This window comes from Pristis pectinata, chromosome 3 (assembly GCF_009764475.1).
Source record: "Pristis pectinata isolate sPriPec2 chromosome 3, sPriPec2.1.pri, whole genome shotgun sequence".
NCBI lineage: Eukaryota > Metazoa > Chordata > Chondrichthyes > Rhinopristiformes > Pristidae > Pristis > Pristis pectinata.
Window position 1 is genome coordinate 30,304,437 of NC_067407.1, and position 21,901 is coordinate 30,326,337.

The following is a 21,901-nucleotide window of genomic DNA, read 5'->3' on the forward strand; positions in this document are numbered from 1 at the left end:
TACTAAAAATCTGAAAAGCAGAAAATACTGGGAACGGTCAGCAGATCAGGCAGCATCTATGCAAAAAGAAAGATTTAACTATCAGTATTTTTAAGTAAGTTTATTGTTTTATGTTTCTGATCATTTTAATGATGCAAGTTATTTTGAACTGTTTTTAAAAGGTCTGTAATAATCAGAAATATTTAGAAGCAGCTCAAATGCCTTTGTTAGTGTCAAAGTCAAGTTTATTGTCATGTCCACAAGTACATGTATGCACGGGTGCAATGAAAAACTTACTTGCGGCAGCATCACAGGCACATAGCATTAGAGAGACAACGTTCACAAGAGAAACATAAATTATACAAGGAAGAACATATTTAGAACGAGGAAAAAAATGAAGTACATTGTAATGCAAAATGGTCATAGTGTTGCTACAGTGAGGTAATGATTAGGATTGTGCAGGTTGGTTTAAGAACCGAATGGTTGAAGGAAAGTAGTTGTTCTTGAACCTGGTGGTGTGGGACTTCAGGTTTCTATACCTCCTGCCCAATGGTACCTGCAAGAAGATGGCATGGCCCGGATGGTGGGGATCTTTGATAAATGTTGCCTTCAGGCACTGCCTCCTTGTAGATACTACCGATGGTGGGGAGGGATGTGCCTGTGCTGTATTGGGCTAAGCCCACAGCTCTCTGCAGTATAGTGGTCTAATAACAGCTTTGCCTCTTGATGGGCCTGTGTTAATATAGTGACATGCATTATCATGCCTTGGTAACATCTCAGCTTTTATTTTGCTCATGCATTGAGGATTCAATTCTGGCTCACAGTCTGAGGGAAGCAGGGGTAAATTAATGTTGCCTCTTTGGAGTTTGAGATTCAAAATTTACAAGGGCTTATTACCAGCAGAACCAGGAGCTTAGGAATGAACAAAAGGCACTCCATCTACTGAGTTTTTCTTCCAGAGGCAATTGAATTACCTTTTCATGTCCAGAAACAACAGGAAGTCCCACTGCTAATCCAGTTTCTTTAATAAATTTCTTATTAATTGCTTCCTTTTGATATTCTTTGAATCTATTTCTCTGACTTGCTTTCCTTTAGTGCCAAATGGACAGCCATCATCTGCAGTTTGAGATCACGGTCTTTCCTGCCCCACTTATTAAATGGGTGGCACATGTAGAACTGCTGTCTCGTAGCTCCAGTGACCTAGATTTGATCCTGATCTCTGCTGCTGTCTGTATGAACTCGTCACTTTTGCCCTATGATTCTATGGGTTTCTCCCGGATGCTCCGGTTTCCTCCAACATTCCAAAGACCTGCTTATTGGGAGGGTAATTAGTTACTGTAAATTATCCCTGGTGTAAGGTGGTGGGAGAATGAGGGTGAAGTTGGTGGGCATATGAGAGAGAATAGGCTATAGGGGAATAAAACTGATGGGATTGTTCTGAGAGTCAGCATAACTAAACGAGTCAAACAGCTGCCTCTTTATATTGTAAGAAAATCTGATATAATGAATTTAAACTTTGTTTTATAAGCATATTTTACCATTTAATTAGTTACAACCACAATCTCTCATTGCTGCTGTTCTTGCTGCATGAGAGAAAGCTTAATAAGGAACCTTGCATTTGGCCTGAATAAATCACTATTTCAATGATTCATGTGGCTTCTACCTAATAAAGGATTCTGGTCCTTTGGGACAATTATTCTGCAAAGATACCTGAGTAAGAGTGTTAAATTTGGGGGTCAGGGAGGAAATACAGATTTATCGAGGGATTGAATTTTGTCTTTAAGTAAAGAGAAAGCCACGTTAATTGTGCTTTGCTTTTTCGTTTCCTAGGTAACAAGGCTATGTGACCTCTCCATAGATGGGGACTCTGTTACATCTGTTTGTTGGAATGAGAGGGTGAGTGAAATCAGGTGCATGGTCATTACTTGCTGCATTCAATTCCTGCTCTGCTCCTTGATCAAATGTCCAGTGAAATTAGTTAGATTTTATTGAACACTTATTTCCAAATTTTAATGATTTTTTTCTCTTTGATATAAAGGCTATTATTTACAAATGAATTAATAGTAAAATATTGTGAAATATTACATTTTGTCTATTGCGTTTAGTTGATTGATGTGTCATGGATCATTTCTAATCTGTGCAAAAGGTGATTTGCTACTATGTTAGTTAAACTGCTGACTCTGGGTTAGCTGAGCAAATGAATAGATAGAAAATAGCTTCTAATTTTTAATTAGAAGACCTGGTATATATTTGAATGGAGCCTTGAGTTATTCATTTTTAAAAATAGAACTACAGATTCTAAAAACTTAAAACATAAAAATAGAAAGTATTTGAGAAGCCCTAATAAGACGGCATTAAAATGAAGATGATGTTTTCAAGGAATCATTTCCTCCCTACCTTGTGCAATGAATGGAATTACTGTTGACCAACTTCAATGCATAGGCTGAGGGGATACCTTGGATATTATGACAAAATGATCTGTAAGCAGTTTCTTCAGGTGATGTAGATGGGTCAGGAGTGCACGGAGAGGTTCTGTAAATTACAGGGATACACTTACTTCCTCCTTTCCCTCCCTTCATTCTGGCAATATGCCTGATCCATTCCATGGAGGTGCTTGTTGGATATTGCTTCAGAATTTCCCTCTATCTCGGTTTTCAGCTGTCACTACCAGTACCACTATTATTCATCTTGCATGGGAGGTGAACTATGGGAGCAAGTCATCAATCTATCCACTGCTGTCTTACAAGCAGGACCTTCATTGGTCTTTGGGGAGGAGGGTAGCACAGCTGGTAGAGCTGTTGCCTCACAGCTTCAGTGATCTCGGTTTGATTCTGACACCTGGTCCTGTGTGTGTGGAATTTGCGTGTCTTCCCTCTGGCTGCATGTGCTCCAGTTTCCTCTCAACATCCCAAAGTCGTGCAGGTTGGTGGGTTAATTGGCCACTGTAATTTGCCTCTTGAGTGTAGGTGAGTTGTAGAGTTAATGGGAATGTGGGGAGAATAACATGGGATTTGTGTAAGTTTTTTGTGGTCAAAGGGCCTGTTTATGTGCTGTATTGTTATTATGAAGATAGTAAAACATTCTTTTAACATGCTCAGGGGAATTTTGTGGCTGTGGGCACCCATAAAGGATACGTACAGATCTGGGATGCAGCAGCTGGGAAGAAGCTGACCTCTCTCGATGGCCATTCCGCTAGGGTTGGTGAGTATTAACTAGTTGTGTTTAAGTTGGCAGATGGAAGTGTGGGAGTATAGATATTAACAGATGGTAGAATCAGCATCTAAAGTGAATACCACTCTCTTGTAACTCTTCATGAATATTTGTGGTTTGAACGTGTCCTCATTTACATTATCTGTTCTGTAATTCTGGCATGTATCTTCAAAAGAGCTGGACTATTCATTGGTGCAGACAGGAAACTCCTCTTCAGAAGGGAAGTGAAAATCTGGATTTCCCTTTATTTCACCCCCCCCCCCCCCCAGGGTCAATTGAAAATTTCAATGTGAAGTTTGATAGATTTTAGTTTGTCAAGGTTTACAAAAACAAGGCTTTGACTTAGTTGAGTCGTAAAACTGATTTGAGGGACCAAATGAACTACTCTTATTTCTAAGTCCCCAATATAACTGTCTGTGTAGGCAACCCTGCATTGTGGGATTTTGTTTTAATTGTATAATTGTATGTCTTGTGTAACCTTTGGAAACAAGAGAGATGAACAGCTGATATTTAGCAGTATATGTACAAATAATATTTGCTTTGCACCATTTTCTGAAAGTCCAAATTGGGTAATTGAGTGAGATTAGTCCAATCAGCAGATTTAAGAAATGGAGAGAGAGGCTTGTGTTTCCATACCAACTTTAAACCAACGAAGGACAGTCATTGTTGTGGGAAATGTGGCAGGCATTTTGTGAGGAGCAGCAGTTGGATTCTGACCTGATTTATTTTTTGGTGTTATTGATTGAGATAAATATTATAAGGAAAGGTGGGATAATGCTACTACCTTCTCTTTGCAATAGTGCCAAGGAATCTTTTGCATCCTCCTGTGATTGTAGTCAGGGCTTTAAGATTTTTTTGAAGTGTACAAATGTGGAAAGGCAATCTAATGATACTAGGTTTTCAAATGGATTAAAATGACATTATTCAATTGTGAAGATTTAGGAATTTTATGCTAGAATCCAACAAAATTTATATTGTCCAGGAAGAGCAGGGCTGTTTGCTTATCGTTGTCCCCATTGTGTTTTATTGAAGGTTGGTGTTTTCAAGAGGATGGGGTTGGCAATAATTGCTTAAAATAGAAATTGTGGTGACACTATCAATGAATATAAATTCATGATTTGTTTTGTGAACACATTGTAAAGGCGAATTTAAGAAGAACTGTTTTGTGTACTACAATGCTGATGTATTTTGGTCTTCAACTCTGCTATCTTACTTTACTTTGTTACATTACTACCACCATCATGAAGTTTTAATAATATGTTGCCTTTGAGTAAATGAGGCTACTGTTGCTTAAATGTTTCATAACTGTTCTGAAATGACGATGTTGAGGGATTGAAGTGGGACAGCATTTATACAAATGCTGATTTTTTTTTAATGCTGTGTTGCTTGATCTGTAGGGGCTTTGGCCTGGAATGCTGATCAACTCTCATCAGGTAGTCGGGACCGTCTCATTCTACAGAGAGACGTACGGACACCCCCACTTCAGACAGAGCGCAGGTTACAAGGTCACAGGCAGGAAGTTTGTGGGTTAAAATGGTCTCCTGATCACCAGCACCTGGCTTCTGGGGGCAACGACAACAAGGTACCTGACATCTGTTCCACTGACGTCTAGAATTGGTACTGTCGTTAGAGTTGTAAAGTTTGTTAGGATTTGTATGCTCCTACACCAAGGAATAAAGTGAATGGATTGCAGATTCTGGAAAGTTGAAGTGGTGTGTGTAATTAAACTACATTCCTGCTATATTATACTTGACCTGGATGCGAGCGTGTTATTGTGACTGGGGAGTGGATGGAAGTTCTCTTGGAATTTGTCAAATTGTTTTATGATGTAAAGAAGTTTTTGTGAGGTCACAGTTGTTGACTAATTATATTTCTATTATATTATAGCTGCAATTTATTTATCTTTTCAGCTATTTGTGTGGAACAATTCCAGTCTGAGCCCAGTCCAGCAGTACACAGAACATTTAGCTGCTGTAAAGGCCATTGCCTGGTCCCCTCATCAGCATGGACTCCTGGCTTCAGGAGGGGGCACTGCTGACCGCTGCATCCGTTTCTGGAACACACTGACTTGTCAGCCACTGCAATGTGTTGACACAGGCTCCCAAGTCTGCAATCTTGCATGGTCAAAGCATGCAAATGAACTGGTGAGTTTCTAAAACTGAGCGTTGTGGCAAATTGAATCTTCAGTTTATTAGTAATCCACTGACGGATGTAGGTGTGTGCACAGATTGAGTTAGCGTAGAAAGGAAATTCTAGACTAAGGACTTTATTATCTTTTGAACATTTCATTCATATTGAAGACTACCTGTTACCTAAAAATATCTTAGTGGATTTATTCATTCTGTTATGTCTTCAGAATATTTAGCACTTCATTAATGTCAGGCTCTTCTCTGGGAAGCACAGTCTGTGTCCTTTACAGTTGTGGTAGACCATATATTCTTCACACCAGAGAAAGAGGCCATTGAGCCTATGCTAGCTCTGAGTTTTCCGGTCAGTCCTTTCCCCCAACCTATTCTTTCTCACATGCACAGAGTACACAGGGGAAACCTATGCAGTCATAGGGAGAAAACTGGTGAGACTGGCACACAGGCAACACCTGAGATCAGAACCATACCCATCTCACTGGAGTAGTGCAGCAGCAGTGCTATCTACTGTGCCACTGGATCTGATGACTATGAATTTAAGTGCTCAACTATAGATGGCAGACTTCAGGACATTTCCAGTTTGGCTTTGGATATCGGACTTGGGATTTTAACAATCTATTTTCTCTTTCTCCTCTTTCCCCCGGGAGTGGGAAAGTTACTTTGATCCTTTGTAGCAGCAGGTTGCTGCATCCATAAGATAAGGTGAAAATCAAAAAGCTGCAGACGCTGGAAATCTGAAATAAAAACAGAAAATGCAGCAAGGGTGGGGGGGGGGGGGTGTGGGAAGAGAAAACAAGTTAATTTTGGGTAGCAGAGAAGGTGGTCTTCTGGTCTTGCCCGATCAGAGATATTTCTCTTTATTCTACCCATCCCTCCCTCACCACCTCTGCTAGTGATTGTCCAATTCTGCAGCTAATGGAGTGCGAGTGTTCATAATTGTACCTCAAGGTGAAAACTAGTAATCTTCTAGCAGTGGCAATGAATCCTAGTTTACTCTGTTCTGAAGCTTATTGCATTCAGCAAGCAGACTAAAGTAACACCAGTTCTTTTGAACTGCCGGAGCTTCCTCCAGTACCCCTACAAAAAGTTGCAAAAGCTTTTTTAATTCTTGTTGTTTTTGCAGATGGTGCGCATTAAAGGCAGGATCTAGGTGTTACGGACTCAGTGAAAGTCCCTTTAAGATAGAGAGAGTGTGTGTATGTGTGTGTGGGGCGTGCTTACGTCAATAGAAGATAAAGGACGTAATGACGTTGTTGAAGAAGTTAGAAGAAGAAAGAGAGAGAGAGAAGGGAGAGAGACACCAGCCTGCTTGTTTTCTCTATCGATGGATGAGAAACAATAACTGTGTTTGCCACTGAAATCCATGTATGGAAGTTGGAAGTAATCCGGTGGAGTTCACTTTGTTGCTGACCTGTAGAAGGAAACAGGTATTTGTATGTGGACGACCACGGTTCGGATGCTTTTCGGGGTGAGGAAGTCACTACCGAGTAAACACTGAAGTGTCGTTTGGGTTCCATCGTGGAACATTTGGATTTCGTATGTACTCTCTCTATGTTTTTCTACATCTACATCTTATCTTCAGACAACGGTGGTTGTTGAAGAAGCCCTTGCTCATGTTTCACCTTATGGCTTGCGGAACTGAACTTTAAGAACCATTCAGGAACTGGGAGTTTTGGACTTTGTCACACACACACACGAAGAGTTTAGTTTTGGGGTTAACGTTCGAGGTTTAACATTCTTGAATTCTAACATACTAACATTTTTACTTTTATTTTACGTATTATCATAAGTAGTGATTAATAAAATAGTTTTTAACACTGAATCATGCTCAGTGTGTTTCTTTTGTTGCTGGTTTGTGACAAAAATTGGGGGCTCGTCCGGGATAGTTCCCAAGGTTAACGAGTGTCGTCTGGGATTGTACCCCAGATTGACGAGATTTGTTCGAGATTCAATCCAAAGATTTTTGAGGGAGGTCTGATAAATTCTTTTTAATTGGCTTGTGTGTGTGGAAACCAGCAGCAATGGATATTAAGGCATTTTTGGAGTCACCAACCCAAAAGGGATTGGAGGTGGCGAAAAAGGATGATCTGATAAAGATTGCTACAAGGCTAAACCTTACAGAAGTAAAGCAGTCTATGAGAAAGGCAGATATTCAGAGACTGATAGCTGGCCATTATGTGGAAAAGAAAGTGTTTGAGAAGGAAGTGTTAAAACAGTTTCCTGGCAGTGAAATAGCAATTTCTGAGGCACAGGTGCAGCTGGCAAAGATAGAGGCTGAACGAGAGCAAAATAAATTAGAAGCTGAACAAAAGCTAACTCAGATGAAGATAGAAGCTGATCTAGCAATGAAGCAGATGGAGCTGGATAACGAGGAGAAAAAGAGGCAGCATGAGTTACAAATGAAGCGTAGGAGTTCGGAATCTGATTCTGATGATGGTTTTTCAGCCAGTAGGGAGGTTCGATTAGTCCCTCCGTTTGAAGAAGATCAGGTTGATCAGTATTTCCAACATTTTGAAAAGGTTGCTGTGAGTTCAAACTGGCCAAGGAAAGGATGGGCTCTTATGGTACAGAGTGTGATTAAAGGTAAAGCTCAAAAAGCTTATTCTGCTTTGTCTGTTGAGGATGCAGCTGATTATACCAAGGTAAAACAAGCTATTTTGAAGGCCTATGAATTGGTCCCTGAGGCTTATAGACAAAAATTCAGAGACTTGAGGAAATCTGCAGATCAGACTTATATGGAATTTGCCAATGGAAAGAGAATATGTTTTGAACGATGGTGCCTGGCTAAAAATGTAGATGGGGATTATGATAAATTGACAGAATTGATACTGGTGGAAGACTTTAAAAGATGTGTTCCAGCTGAATTAACAACATATTTAAATGAAAAGGCAGTGGAAACTTTACAAGAAACTGCTAGGTTGGCAGATGATTATGCTTTAACCCATAAATCCAAATGGGGACAACCTAAAACCTTTCAAAAGAGTTACAAAGACAATCCAGGTAAACCAGAGATTAAATTGGGAGGTAATCAAAAAGGAAAAGATGAAAAGAAGCCAGGGCTGGAGAAACCTGTTGAGCGTACTTGTTATTACTGTAGGAAACCTGGCCACGTGATATCTAATTGTGCCCTTTTGAAGAAAAAGAAGGAAGCTGGGCCCAATGCTTGCTTTCAGGCAATTAAAAATCAAAAAGGTTTAGGAGATGCTGTTAAAGATCAGTCCTTGCAAGAGGGAAAAGCGGAAAAGTTGGAGGAGGTGAGAAAAGAATTCCGTTCGTATGTATCAGAGGGTTTTGTTTCACTGAATGATGAGTCACCCCAGGTGCCAGTGAAAATTCTTAGAGATACTGGGGCTAGTCAATCTCTCTTGCTGGACAGTGTTTTAAATTTTGGTGAAGAAAGTGACACTGGTGAAGTAAATCTAGTACGAGGCATTACAGGTGAGACCATGTCTGTCCCTTTTCACAGGGTGATTTTAAAGTCAAAGTTCGTAGAAGGACCAGTCGAGATAGGGATAAGACCTAGTTTGCCAGTGGAAGGAGTTTCTTTGTTATTGGGAAATGACCTTGCAAATGGAGAAAGTGATCCTGTGGTACGGTTAACAACCAAACCAAGGATTGATGAGTCTGAGGATGATTCAGATGTTTACCCATCATGTGCGGTGACTCGAGCTAGAGCTAAAGAATTAGCCAAGACAGACAGTCCGGTGCAGTCTGATGTGGTTCCTTGTGACAGTCCTAAACAGGAAGAAAATTTTGATGCCTTATCTGAGACTTTTCTGTCTTCACTGGAGGATCAACATCCTTATAGTGAGCCTGAATTTAAAGATTTGTCTTTGTCGAGGAAGGATTTTATGGTGGAACAGACAAAGGACCCTGAGTTGACAGAATTGAAAGAAAAAGCTCTCTCATGTGAGGAGATTGAAAAGGTGCCAACTGGATACTATGTCAAAAATGGAGTGTTAATGAGGAAATGGAGACCTCCTCATGTTCCTGTTACTGAGGAATGGGAAGTTATTCATCAGGTTGTTGTTCCAAAAGTTTATAGGGATGAGATTTTAAACCTGGCCCATAGTATGCCTTTGGGTGGTCATTTTGGTGTGAATAAAACTGTAGGGAAGATCTTGAAACAATTCTATTGGCCTGGTTTGAGAAAAGATGTGGTGATGTTTTGTCGAACCTGCCACACATGTCAGATGGTAGGTAAACCAAATCAAAAACCCCCTGTGGCTCCTTTGAAACCAATTCCTGCTTTTGGTGAACCCTTTTCGAAGGTGATTGTGGACTGTGTTGGCCCCTTACCAAAGTCTAAGACTGGAAATCAGTATTTGTTAACCATCATGTGTGCCACTTCTAGATTTCCAGAGGCAATACCCCTTAGAAATATTAAGGCCAAGACGGTGTCAAAGGCTCTTGTAAAATTTTTTACCTTGTTTGGTTTGCCAAAAGAAATCCAATCTGATCAAGGTAGTAATTTTATGTCAAAAATTTTTCAACAAATAGTCTATGAGCTGGGAGCAAAGCAGATTGTATCATCTGCATATCACCCAGAATCTCAAGGAGCTCTGGAGAGATTTCATTCTACTCTCAAAAATATGCTGAAGACTTATTGCTTTGAAAACACCAAGGATTGGGACGAAGGTATCCATTTACTTTTGTTTGCCGTTAGAGAATCGATCCAGGAGTCAATAGGATTTAGCCCGTTTGAGCTTGTGTTTGGACATCGGGTGAGAGGACCTTTGGAGTTGTTAAGAGAGCAATGGGTTAATGAGGAAGTTCACTTGAGTCTGTTGGACTATGTCCAAAAATTTAAAACTCGGTTGGAGAGAGTCTGCCAGCTAGCGAGAGAGAATCTGAAAACAAGCCAGATAAGAATGAAGACATATTTTGATAGACATGCTCGGCCTAGGACATTCGCAGTGGGGCAAAAGGTGTTGGTATTTTTCCCTAGCCAAAATAATCCCTTGCAAGCTCGTTTTTCTGGACCCTATGTTATTGAATCTCGAGTGACTGATCTAACATATATAATCAAAACACCAGATAGACGCAAGAAAACACAACTCTGTCATGTAAACATGCTAAAACCTTATTATGAGAGGGATTCAGTTGTGGCCTTGGTGGATGGTGAAAAGGTTGTTTCTAGAATGCCTGATGTTGATGTTGAGGAAGGCCAATTTAGACCAAATATTGTTCCATCGAAACTGAAAAACCAAAATATCATGGAGAACCTTGAAACGAAGTTGGACCATTTACAAGTTTCACAAAAACAACAGATGAGAGAATTAATTTTAAAATTTAAAAATCTGTTCCCAGATGTTCCAAACAGAACATCGATAATTACCCATGATGTTGATGTTGGGGATGCAAAACCAATCAAACAACACCCATATCGAATGAATGTGGAAAAAAGTAAACTTGTTGATCAGGAAATCAAATACATGTTGGAAAATGATATTATTAGACATTCTACTTCAAATTGGAGTTCGCCCTGTGTTATTGTACCTAAACCTGATGGAACTGTTAGATTTTGCACAGATTACAGGAAAGTGAATGCTGTAACAAAGTCAGATGCTTACCCTATTCCTAGGGTGGATGATTGCATAGATAGAGTGGGAAAGGCAAAATTTCTTACAAAGATTGACCTACTAAAAGGGTACTGGTGTGTTCCATTAACAGATAGAGGAAGGGAAATTTCAGCCTTTGTAACCCCTTCTGGATTGTATGAATACAATGTTTTGCCATTTGGAATGAAAAATGCTCCGGCAACATTTCAAAGAATGATTAATTCAGTGATTCATGGGTTAAAGCATACAGATGCCTACATTGACGACTTAGTGACTGGGAATGATACTTGGGAAGATCACATCTCTGCGTTAGAAAGGTTGTTTGAAAGACTTTCCAAGGCTAACCTTACAGTTAACTTGGCTAAAAGTGAATTTGGCCATGCCACTGTGACGTATCTTGGTTATGTTGTAGGTCAAGGCAAGCAAGCTCCTGTTCAGGCAAAAGTTCAAGCAATATCTGAGTTCCCTATTCCCACAGGTACGAGGACTGTTAGAAGATTTTTGGGAATGGTTGGATATTATCGAAAATTTTGTAAGAATTTTGCTGATATTGCTCTTCCCCTAACTAATCTTCAGAAGAAGGGAGTAAAGTTTGTTTGGACAGATTCTTGTCAAGAAGCATTTGAGAAGCTGAAAGCCATTTTATGCTACCATCCTGTGCTCAGAACACCTGACTTTGAAAAGCCATTTTCATTAGCAGTAGATGCCAGTGATGAAGCTGCAGGAGCTGTGTTGTTGCAGAAGGGTGACCTTGATGATATTGACCATCCTGTAGCTTACTTTTCAAAGAAATTTAATGAGCATCAAAAGAATTATTCCACCATAGAGAAAGAATTACTGTCGCTTGTTTTAGCCTTGCAACATTTCAGTGTATATGTTTGCACCGCTCAGAAACCATTGACTGTGTATACAGATCATAACCCATTGGTGTTTCTGAGCCGAGTCAAAAACAAGAACAGAAGGCTGTTAAACTGGAGTTTAATTTTGCAAGAGTTTGATCTCATGATAACTCACATTAAAGGCAAAGATAATGTGATTGCTGATTGTCTTTCCCGATGTTAAATGGGAAACATGTATCTGTACTAATCTGATAGTCTGTAGTTGTGTAGCATGATAATTATTAAAATTACTAACTATGCGCGGTTAAAATTTTCTTGGAAAAATTTTTTTTTAGGTGGGAGGTGTTACGGACTCAGTGAAAGTCCCTTTAAGATAGAGAGAGTGTGTGTATGTGTGTGTGGGGCGTGCTTACGTCAATAGAAGATAAAGGACGTAATGACGTTGTTGAAGAAGTTAGAAGAAGAAAGAGAGAGAGAGAAGGGAGAGAGACACCAGCCTGCTTGTTTTCTCTATCGATGGATGAGAAACAATAACTGTGTTTGCCACTGAAATCCATGTATGGAAGTTGGAAGTAATCCGGTGGAGTTCACTTTGTTGCTGACCTGTAGAAGGAAACAGGTATTTGTATGTGGACGACCACGGTTCGGATGCTTTTCGGGGTGAGGAAGTCACTACCGAGTAAACACTGAAGTGTCGTTTGGGTTCCATCGTGGAACATTTGGATTTCGTATGTACTCTCTCTATGTTTTTCTACATCTACATCTTATCTTCAGACAACGGTGGTTGTTGAAGAAGCCCTTGCTCATGTTTCACCTTATGGCTTGCGGAACTGAACTTTAAGAACCATTCAGGAACTGGGAGTTTTGGACTTTGTCACACACACACACGAAGAGTTTAGTTTTGGGGTTAACGTTCGAGGTTTAACATTCTTGAATTCTAACATACTAACATTTTTACTTTTATTTTACGTATTATCATAAGTAGTGATTAATAAAATAGTTTTTAACACTGAATCATGCTCAGTGTGTTTCTTTTGTTGCTGGTTTGTGACAAAGGATTGCACTGCTGCTTTACAGTAGAGCTTCTGGTTAGGAAAGTTTTGATTGTGATATTCAAGGCAAAATAGGAGATACTGGTCAAAGATAAGAGAATGAAGCCACGTTGTATGACCTTAAGGTTGAAGTACATTAGGTGACAAATATGTTGTTAATGTAGCCAATAAAGGCATTGTGTGATCAGCCAGCTTTGTTGATTTTTACTTGAATCGGTCTCTTTTGTATGAAGCAGGGTTATTTTTGATTAAAGTCTATCATCGTTTCATTAAGGTTCAAGTTTTGTTGTGACACTGCTTTGCCTTTCCAGGTTAGTACACACGGCTATTCCCAGAATCAGATCTTAGTGTGGAAATATCCATCCTTAACACAAGTTGCCAAACTGACAGGACATTCATATAGAGTGCTCTACCTGGTAAGTGTTTTAATATTGTGAATGATGACAAGTACTATAGGTTCTTTAGTAATAAAGTGTTACTGGCAAAAAGTGTAACATTTGTAAGTACAGTGTGTAAACAAGAGTGACTCAGATAATATTTCATATTTTTAATATTACCTCAAAGAAAGTGCAGAGCAGTATTCTGAGACTGTATGCTATAACTTCCCATTTGAACCTTATCACAGAATCTAAAAGACTGACTCTACTTCACATTATGATTACTTTCAACTGTAAAAACCTTAAGGTATCTTTAGGCAGTCCAAAATACTATACAGCCTAATTGAATAATAATAACACAGTGTGGTCTTCAATTATTAAATGTCTCTATTCACAGTGATTATTTCTCTTTCAGTTTGCTTAATGTACCTTAATTCTTCTGTATTTTGATACAGAATGTTGGAAATGTTGTACAGTGTATGTGAAATTAATGTTGGTATACCTTTTGTATCTGGGATATCTTTTGCTGGTATAAGCTTTCAGCTTTTACATAGTTTTACCTAAAAAGATTATTTGCACACAAGTAAATCATGCAATAGTAAATTTGTATTTCTCTCACTCCTTGGTCCTTTCTCTAAATTGCATTTTTCATATTTTACAACAAAAGGGTAAATAAGGAAATCAATTGAATTCACACTTGTCTTTTCAAATTCCTGTAACAGGTTTGTGCCACTGCCTTATCTATATGCAGAGAGCAATCCCTCCCTAAAATTCATTTTGAATGGATTATTTTCAAAGCAGTTGGTGTCCATGCTGGATTTCTGAATGTCAGCCAACAGAGGGCACTCAGTCAGTAAGCAACAGACTTCAAGTTTGACAATGAGGCTGTGACCGAGTCACATTAGCACTTCCATTAATGCTTGTTCTTATTTTTAAAATCTGGGACTTCTCCCCACTTGCACTTAACAGGTGTTCATGTGTCTCAGGGAATGAAGAGAGGAATATATTCTCCTTTTCCAGTTCCCCTTGTTAATCTGATGTCAGTTTCTACCATTTCACCCACTCTGAACCAATTAGTTTTGTTTTTAAATAGAGGGTAAATGAGCATTCCTTCAGTTGGAGAAGGATTGGAAGTGCTATTCTCCCAAAACTGGTGCAGAGTCCAGTTGTGTGTTAGAGCTGGCAACTAAGAATATTCATTAATTTTGTAATTCAAATGTAACTTTTATTGCAGAAGCAATTGACTCTAATAATCAATGGTATTATCATTCAAAACACATCCAGCACAAGAGCTAGAGGTTTAATACCTCTGACTTGCAAAAGTAGGGAAAGTTATTTAAAAATAATTACAAAATTCAAAACATTGGTGGTTCAGGAAGAAGTACAAGGGCAAAGTGATAAATTTGTACCACGTGAAAATGAAGAGGTTTTCAAAATTGTCACTTTTTAAACTTCAAGTAAAGGACTAGAAGATTTTTTTTGTGTGGAGGGTTGCTGAAGTAGGAGGAAACCAGGATAAGTATTTAAAGGAGGACAGCCATAAGGTTGGTTTCCTTTTGCTATCGAAAGCAGGTAGTTAAATAGCCTCCTTGAGTCATAAACGTAAGGTCTTGTATTTACCTGTACAACTTTGCCAAGCAATTTACAGATCTGAAATTCTGCAGAAGATCGAGTTGTCTTTCAGACAAGCTCCAGTTAGTTATGGTGGGACATAATGTGCCTGCACACACTTTCCATTTATGGTTTGTAATGATTTTCCATTTCATTGATCTTTAGGCCATATCACCAGATGGAGAGGCTATAGTGACAGGCGCAGGAGATGAAACTTTGAGGTTTTGGAATGTTTTCAGTAAAACCCGTTCTACAAAGGTATCAAGTGTTTTAATGTTGTTTGCTGGCAGAGTTGTGTTGTAAACAATTTGGTTAATTTATCAATATAGGTTTGTATTTTTAGGGGAAAGCATAAGTTTTGCTAATCGATTGCTGATAAAAATGCTTAGTTCCTGTTGTAACAACTCAATGTTTCAACTTTTGTCTTTTTTTTTCTTGCATTAGTTTGATTATAATATTCAATTGTACTTTTTTCTGTAATTATATACAACAGAATTGTAACCACTTCAGCCTGATTTGCGATTAAGTTAGTAAAGTAAAATTAATCCTGGGGAGCCATTAATCCATTGCCACAATTCAGAGGAATTAACTACTCCCCATTTCAAACTGACCCAGTGTACTTGTGACATCCTACCTTGTATGAGAGAGACTAATATTTATGTTGTACCCTTTCTCCACCTCCATATCCCACATTGCTTCGTATAAATGGAGCAATTTTTGAAACACGATTACAACATTGCATAAAGTAAGGTCAGCCATTTGACAAAGCCCAGAATTTTCTGGAAGCAGTGATTTCCCCTTGTATTAATCTCTCGACCCATTTAGTCCATTCTTGCCTTGTGCAGGTCCCTTGGAAAAAACAGATTGCGTATACTGTTCTGATTCTCATCAGTGAGGCCCTGTGTAGTGCAGCACATTCCACAAGTAAACTGTTCTTGTGCAGCCAAGCATCACTATTTTGTTTGTTAACATTCCTGTGAAAGCCTAGGGCAATTTATAGATGTGCCAAATAAATGGAACTACAACTACTTCACAGAACCATAGAAATGTTTCAAGAATACATTCTCAACCTTCATGGTACAGCAGGCTAAAAGAAAGATTATTTAGGCAAAATACACTAGGTACACTTAGTGGCCCAGAAATGTTGGTGTTGTTAGTGTTCTTTTTTTAGTTCCAAACGTAATTAGTGTGGTTGTTCATCACCCAAACACCATCCACACTCACTGCATCTGACAGAATTACTCTGGGTGCATCCCGTAAAATGCAAAGTGTTAGCTTCCTTTATTCATTAGCATTGACCATTTTTAAACACTTTTTCCTTGCATTTTCCATGCTCACTTAAAACAAAACATAAGTAACACATGGACTCCATCCACTCAACAGCTTCACCCCTTCTCCACCCCGACCCTTTTGTTCTGGCTGTGGGATTTATTTCCTCCCCCTATGAACCCACATTCCCATTAAACTGACTACTGAACTACATTCTTGTTACCATAGGAGCTGACGTTGTAAATCATTTCCTTGCCATTTCAGAATTATTTTCATCACTCTCTTGATCCTCTAACCTTTTAGAAAAAAACCAATGAGATCCCTTCAGGTGTTGGCATTTATACCACCAACTCTGGACTCCTGTACACCTGTTAATCCCATAATTGGCAATCATGCATTTGGCACCTATGATCTAAATAGAATTCCCTTCCTAAATTTTCCCCCTCATTTTCTTCTATTAAGCCAATTTTTTTTTGACCAATTATTCAAATCTCTGCTGCTCCACCCCAATCTTATTTTGGCAGGTCTGTGAACTGAGTATTTTTCATGCTAACTAAATGCAAGGTGTTGGAATGGTACAGAACAAATCAATAAAGTTGAAACACTTGATTTTTAAATACTGTTAGATTTTCTCAATAGCTTATTTGAATTGCTGCCTTATAACTAACCTTAGTATATTGTTAAATCTGATAAGTTTGTGCATACATTGTGCCTCCTGATACCACTTAATTGTTTAATTTCTCATTTTTTAGGAATCCAAATCTGTCCTTAACCTTTTTACAAGGATACGGTAAAACTATCCTGAAGAACACTGATAAAGCAGATTCCATCATCCCCAAACATAAGCAGCAGTAAAGTTCATCAGAGCTAACATAACTCCCTCTTCACTGTTTTTGTTCAAGTGGTCAACGCACTTTCATTTGCTGAGATTTGAGGCTGATTGGACAAGACAATGTTGGGACGTTATTAACTCATCTCAACACAGGTGGATGACAGAATGCGAAAGGAGTTTGGTGTTAAGGGAGAGAGTTCACTTTATATGTATCTATTGTACAATGTGTACAGAAACTATTTATTGGACTAAGGATGATACTTTGATGCTCTGTTAAAGTTTGCATGGAAATGGGAGTGTAGGGAATGGATCCAGAATTCCTTTGAATCTTTTGTATAGAAAAAAGCCTGAAAAGAGATTTACCCGTGGTGTCTCTTCAAAAAATTGAAAAGGAAGGTATTTGTTTTTTTTTATTTTAAATTAATCACCCCCATTCTATGTGATCATTTAACAGTATCTGCTTCTAGAGCTGAGGAATTTCATTTTCTGTAATTTACATTGCACTTATGAATCTTGTTCAGTTGGAGTCAAGTCATTACAAATGGGATCCATAATTAAAAATATTTAACATGCAAGTTTAAATTTTGTTTATTTATAAACTGCCTCCTAATGCTTCTTTACTGAGGAGAACCAACAGTTCAATATCTGCCTTAGTTGAAACCCACTCCACGAGTTGCCACTGTAAATACACCATCCTAGCACATGTTCACCTGAACCCTCTTCATGGATGATTTTCACTTTTGGGTTCCAGACTTAAATTTTCATGCAGTGTTTAGAGATTTGGGCTAGCTTGTATAAAATCTGCCATAATAGTCCACCTACCCCTTTTTGTATTGGATCAAGTTGGCTAACCAACATTCATAATTATTAAGATAACATATGAGTTATAGCTTCCAGTACAGTTAGCAAATGTGCATACATCAAAGCACATGAGTATGGACCTTGCACAATGTCTGCAAGACAAAGGTCCTGTTTTCTGGCAAAAGGTTTAAGGTGAGATTCTGAAAAATGTGCATCACTTATTACGTGGGAGCCATCTCTCAGCAAAGGCATTTGTCACTGGTGAATTCACCATTGCCTTTCAGGCACCAGCACAGACTTTTGTCAGTTGAGAAGAATAGTACTTAAAGATCAAGACCTCAAACCTGGCACAAACTTCAGTGTGTGCAAGGCAAAAGAGATCCTCTCCCTCCTATATACTTATGACACCTGGTCTACCTATGTACAGCAGGCACCTCAAGGAATTGGAAAGAAACGACCAATGCTGGCTCTGGAAGGTCCTCCAAATTCACTGGCAAGATAAATAAACCAATGCCAGGATCCTCCCCTCAAGCCTGCCCTGCCATCCATTATGATCATGGCTGATCTACCCCAGGCCTCATCTCCTCTTCCGTGCCAGTTCCATACAACCCTCAATTCCCTGATCTCTCCAACATTTCTCTCCTCCATAATCGTGCAGTGTGGAAAATTTCACCTCTAATCTTCTGCATCTGTGTTAACCATGGAGTTCAAACACATTAGTGCCTCACTGGTGTCAAAGATAGAAAAAGATAGCAAGTTACGTCCTTTTTTGGTTACAACCAGCTTTCTTCCATGATAACTGACTGATGGGTGTAAATGTGACCTCAAGGACTAGCAGCAGGTTCATGTAGTCTTTGTGATTTAGTTCTCGTGTCCAGTGTACCTGCAACTATTGAACATTGCAGTAAGTGTACACACTGCGAACCAATGTTGGAAGAGAGCAAGAAATCTGCTGGATAGCAGCATTGAGTGATAGCAGCCAAAGTATACTGGGTGCAAGAGAGAAGAGCCAAAGCATGAGATGACAACAAACTGCCCCATCCCAAGATTTAACAGGAAGATTGAAAGTCTTGCATTCTGTGACAGGAATATATTTAATTGCGTTCCAGGTAGGCCCAGTACTACTTCCCCATTACTAAAGCTAAAACTTTACCCCCTTCATGATCAAGGTAGTAGGGCTGCTGATAATATCTGCATCATAATTAGCTGCTTTGAATTGCCACACTCACCAGATGTTGACCTGGGAATTGCACTCCCATGCATCAGTCCTGTGGATGATCCAATTTCCCCACCAGCTGTGTCATCCCACAACTTCCTGCTTATAGTTTCAGCGCATTGCTGTCATAATTGACCATCTCTGTTAATAGCTTCACCTGTACATTTTGAAGATAGTGTAGTTATGGCAAGGCAAACTGTACTATTTTCCTGTGCTGCACTTCTAATTTATAGGAAGTTGGTATCACTACTAAGCCCCATCCCTAATTTCACACAAAATGATAACAGACCACTATCTAGCACTGCTGCAGCGAGATCTAAACAAGTTCCTCTTCAAAACAAGTGCCCGTGCTATTACTCCCACTGTTGCCTTTTGTACATTCCCAGAAGACAAAGCACATGCTTCCAGAACACCACAATTATTAGTGGAAGAATTGTAAGCACAAATTAGAAGTGGTAAAGCAACAAAGTGTCAGGACAACTAACATCATAAAAACACCATTTAGGTAGCATTGGTTGTGTGTTTGTATACTTGTTTAATGAACAAGTATTTTCACTCTGCCAAAGTAACGCTATCTGAGGCTGTATTCGGAACCTGATGGCATACAAGACAGATGCAACTTTGGAACTAGTTGCAGCGACTACCTTTTCTCCACATTAAAATAAACACACCGTTATTCAGGTTAAAAATTGCCTTTCTTTTAAAAAAAAATTATCCTTACTGTTCCTTTTACTTTATCTAAAAATGAACCATGTGCCAAGGGCCTTTGTTTCAGACAACAGTGAACTTCTTGCAAATGATGTCCAAATCCTCCCAATCTTCTATACAGACTTGGCAATACTTTAAATGCGAATTTGAAAATCTAGGGGGAAATGACAGATTTGTTATTACATAGCTCTATTTATTGCTGTGGTCATCCCAAAGTAAATTACAACAATGTTAGTCTTGCCCCGTGTGGAATCAGGCAGTCAAGTCAACTGACAGATTCAAACTTCTGAAACTGTCTGAATGTCCACACTTGACCATCTGCATTTTAACACTAAGTGGCCAGTGATTCAAATCTTGTTTCTCCTCAGGCTGAGGGGTTGGGGATTTGTTTCCAGCTCTCTAACAATGCACAGAAAAACCACACAGTCTCAGTCTGCATAACAATCTGGTCAATCAGGTAAGATTGCAAATCAGGATTACTTGCAACCAATTTATTCTCACTTCCTGTTGGGATTTGTGGTCTTTACTTGGTAGCACAATTAAAACAGTTCTCCACATGCGTCAAAATTTCACCTTGTACACCAAACTCCAGCAAATATATTTTATAAAATAATGCTTGCAATTTTTCAATAAAACATTACCTCCACTTTTTGTGAGGCATCGAACCCAGGAAGTCGCCTCATAGTTTCCCTTTTCAATTATTCGCACGTATTTGATCTATAAAAATGAAACTGTTATTCAGGTGCTTGTTTGGTGTAATATCTAACATTTGACCAAAGAAAATTATATTGGTATTGGACAGCAGTTGTAGAGAAAATCATGTGGTTGCCTGGAGCTCGTTACCTATTTATCCAGTAAGATTTTTCTTAGATAAATGACTCTTTTAGGATCTATTGAAGAAAATTGCTAATTTGAGGAAACATTTCTTCTAATGGAGCACGACTAACTAAGCTCATTTCAGAAAGAATGATATGCATTCTGTGAAATATTGAGAGAAAGCTAGAGTGAGAGAACAGTGGTGTGTGTGTGTGTGGTTGGGGGGGGGGGTTGTTGGCAAAGTTTAAAAGCAAAAGGGAGAGAAAATGAGGAATATTTTCATTTCATCAGTCTCATCTGGATTCCTATCAAGATCTCAAAGCTGAAGGAATAATAGATTTGATTGAACTTGGGACTTATCTCCAACTGCCTATATTGTCTACCTTAAATGCAGACAGCCTGAATTTTATGCTCAAGGTTTCTCATTGTTAGATCATTACTTGATCACAATTTTGAAGTCAAAGATTTGTTCATAAGATACTTGAAATAATTGGATTTCAAACACAGAAACAGAGACATTACATTGCACACATATGAAATAAGACAATGGCCTTTCACAACATGCATAAAGAGTACATAATTTAACTACACGAATTGAGCTTTCTGTTCTATGTCTAGAAGTCATGTTTAGAATTGTCATGGACAGGGATAGGAGCAAAGAGGACGGGAAGATATTTAATTGGGGAAAGGCGAATTATGAGGCTATAAGACGAGAGCTTGAGAGTGTGAATTGGGATGACATTTTTGAAGGGAAATGTACTATAGAGATGTGGTCAATGTTCAGGGATCTCTTGCAGGATGTTAGGGATAAATTTGTCCCGGTGAGTCAGAGAAGGAATGGCAGGGTGAAGGAACCATGGGTGACAAGAGAGGTGGAAAAACTAGTTAGTAAGAAGGAGGCAGCATACATAAGGTGTAAGCAGCAAGGATCAGACAAGGCTCGTGAGGAATATAGAGTAGCAAGGAAGGAACTTAAGGGGCTGAGGAGAGCAAGAAGGGGCTGAGGAGAGCAAGAAGGGGACATGAAAAGGCTTTGGCGAGTAGGGTTAAGGAGACTCCCAAGGCTTTTCACTCGTACGTGAAGAGCAGAAGGATAGCTAGAGTAAAGGTAGGTCTGATCAAAGACAAAGGTGGGAAGCTGTGCCTGGAAGCTGTGGAAGTGGGTGAGGTTCTTAATGAATACTTCTCTTCAATATTCACCAAGGAGAGGGGTCTTGATGACGCTGAGGACAGTGTTAGTAAGGGTAATGTTCTAGAGTATGTAGATATCAAGAGAGAGGATGTATTGGAGCTGTTAGAAAATATTAGGACAGATAAGTCCCCAGGCCCTGACAGAATATTCCCCAGGCTCCTTTGTGAGGCTAGGGAGGAGATTGCTGAACCGTTGGCTAGGATCTTTGAGTCCTCGTTGTGCACGGGGACGGTACCGGAGGATTGGAGGGTGGTGAATGTTGTCCCCTTATTCAAAAAAGGTAGTAGTCCAGGG

General features: G+C 39.2%; 2 protein-coding genes across 7 annotated transcripts in view; one reads left to right on the forward strand and one right to left on the reverse strand.

Moving 5' to 3' along the window:
- Window positions 1-18,029, forward strand: part of LOC127568621 (fizzy-related protein homolog) — a 48,224-nt gene extending 30,195 nt beyond the window's left edge. For 2 of the 4 annotated variants that reach the window (XM_052012592.1, XM_052012591.1), the window contains exons 8-14: window positions 1,810-1,875; window positions 3,078-3,180; window positions 4,587-4,771; window positions 5,100-5,333; window positions 13,097-13,201; window positions 14,939-15,031; window positions 16,795-17,471. In XM_052012592.1, coding sequence (XP_051868552.1) covers window positions 1,810-1,875; window positions 3,078-3,180; window positions 4,587-4,771; window positions 5,100-5,333; window positions 13,097-13,201; window positions 14,939-15,031; window positions 16,795-16,836 — 828 coding nt within the window. In that variant the 3' untranslated portion in view covers window positions 16,837-17,471. Of the gene's footprint in view, window positions 1-1,809; window positions 1,876-3,077; window positions 3,181-4,586; window positions 4,772-5,099; window positions 5,334-13,096; window positions 13,202-14,938; window positions 15,032-16,794 lie in introns of all 4 variants that reach the window. The other 2 variants (XM_052012588.1, XM_052012590.1) reach the window with 2 other exon arrangements.
- Window positions 18,030-18,206: 177 nt separating this feature from the next.
- The window catches only part of LOC127568622 (AP-1 complex subunit mu-1-like), a 34,718-nt gene continuing 31,023 nt past the window's right edge, over window positions 18,207-21,901 (reverse strand). For all 3 annotated transcript variants that reach the window (XM_052012593.1, XM_052012594.1, XM_052012595.1), the window contains exons 11-12: window positions 20,241-20,316; window positions 18,207-19,753 (exon numbers count right to left, since the gene is read on the reverse strand). In XM_052012593.1, the coding sequence (XP_051868553.1) occupies window positions 19,734-19,753; window positions 20,241-20,316 (96 nt within the window). In that variant the 3' untranslated portion in view covers window positions 18,207-19,733. The remainder of the gene's footprint in view (window positions 19,754-20,240; window positions 20,317-21,901) is intronic.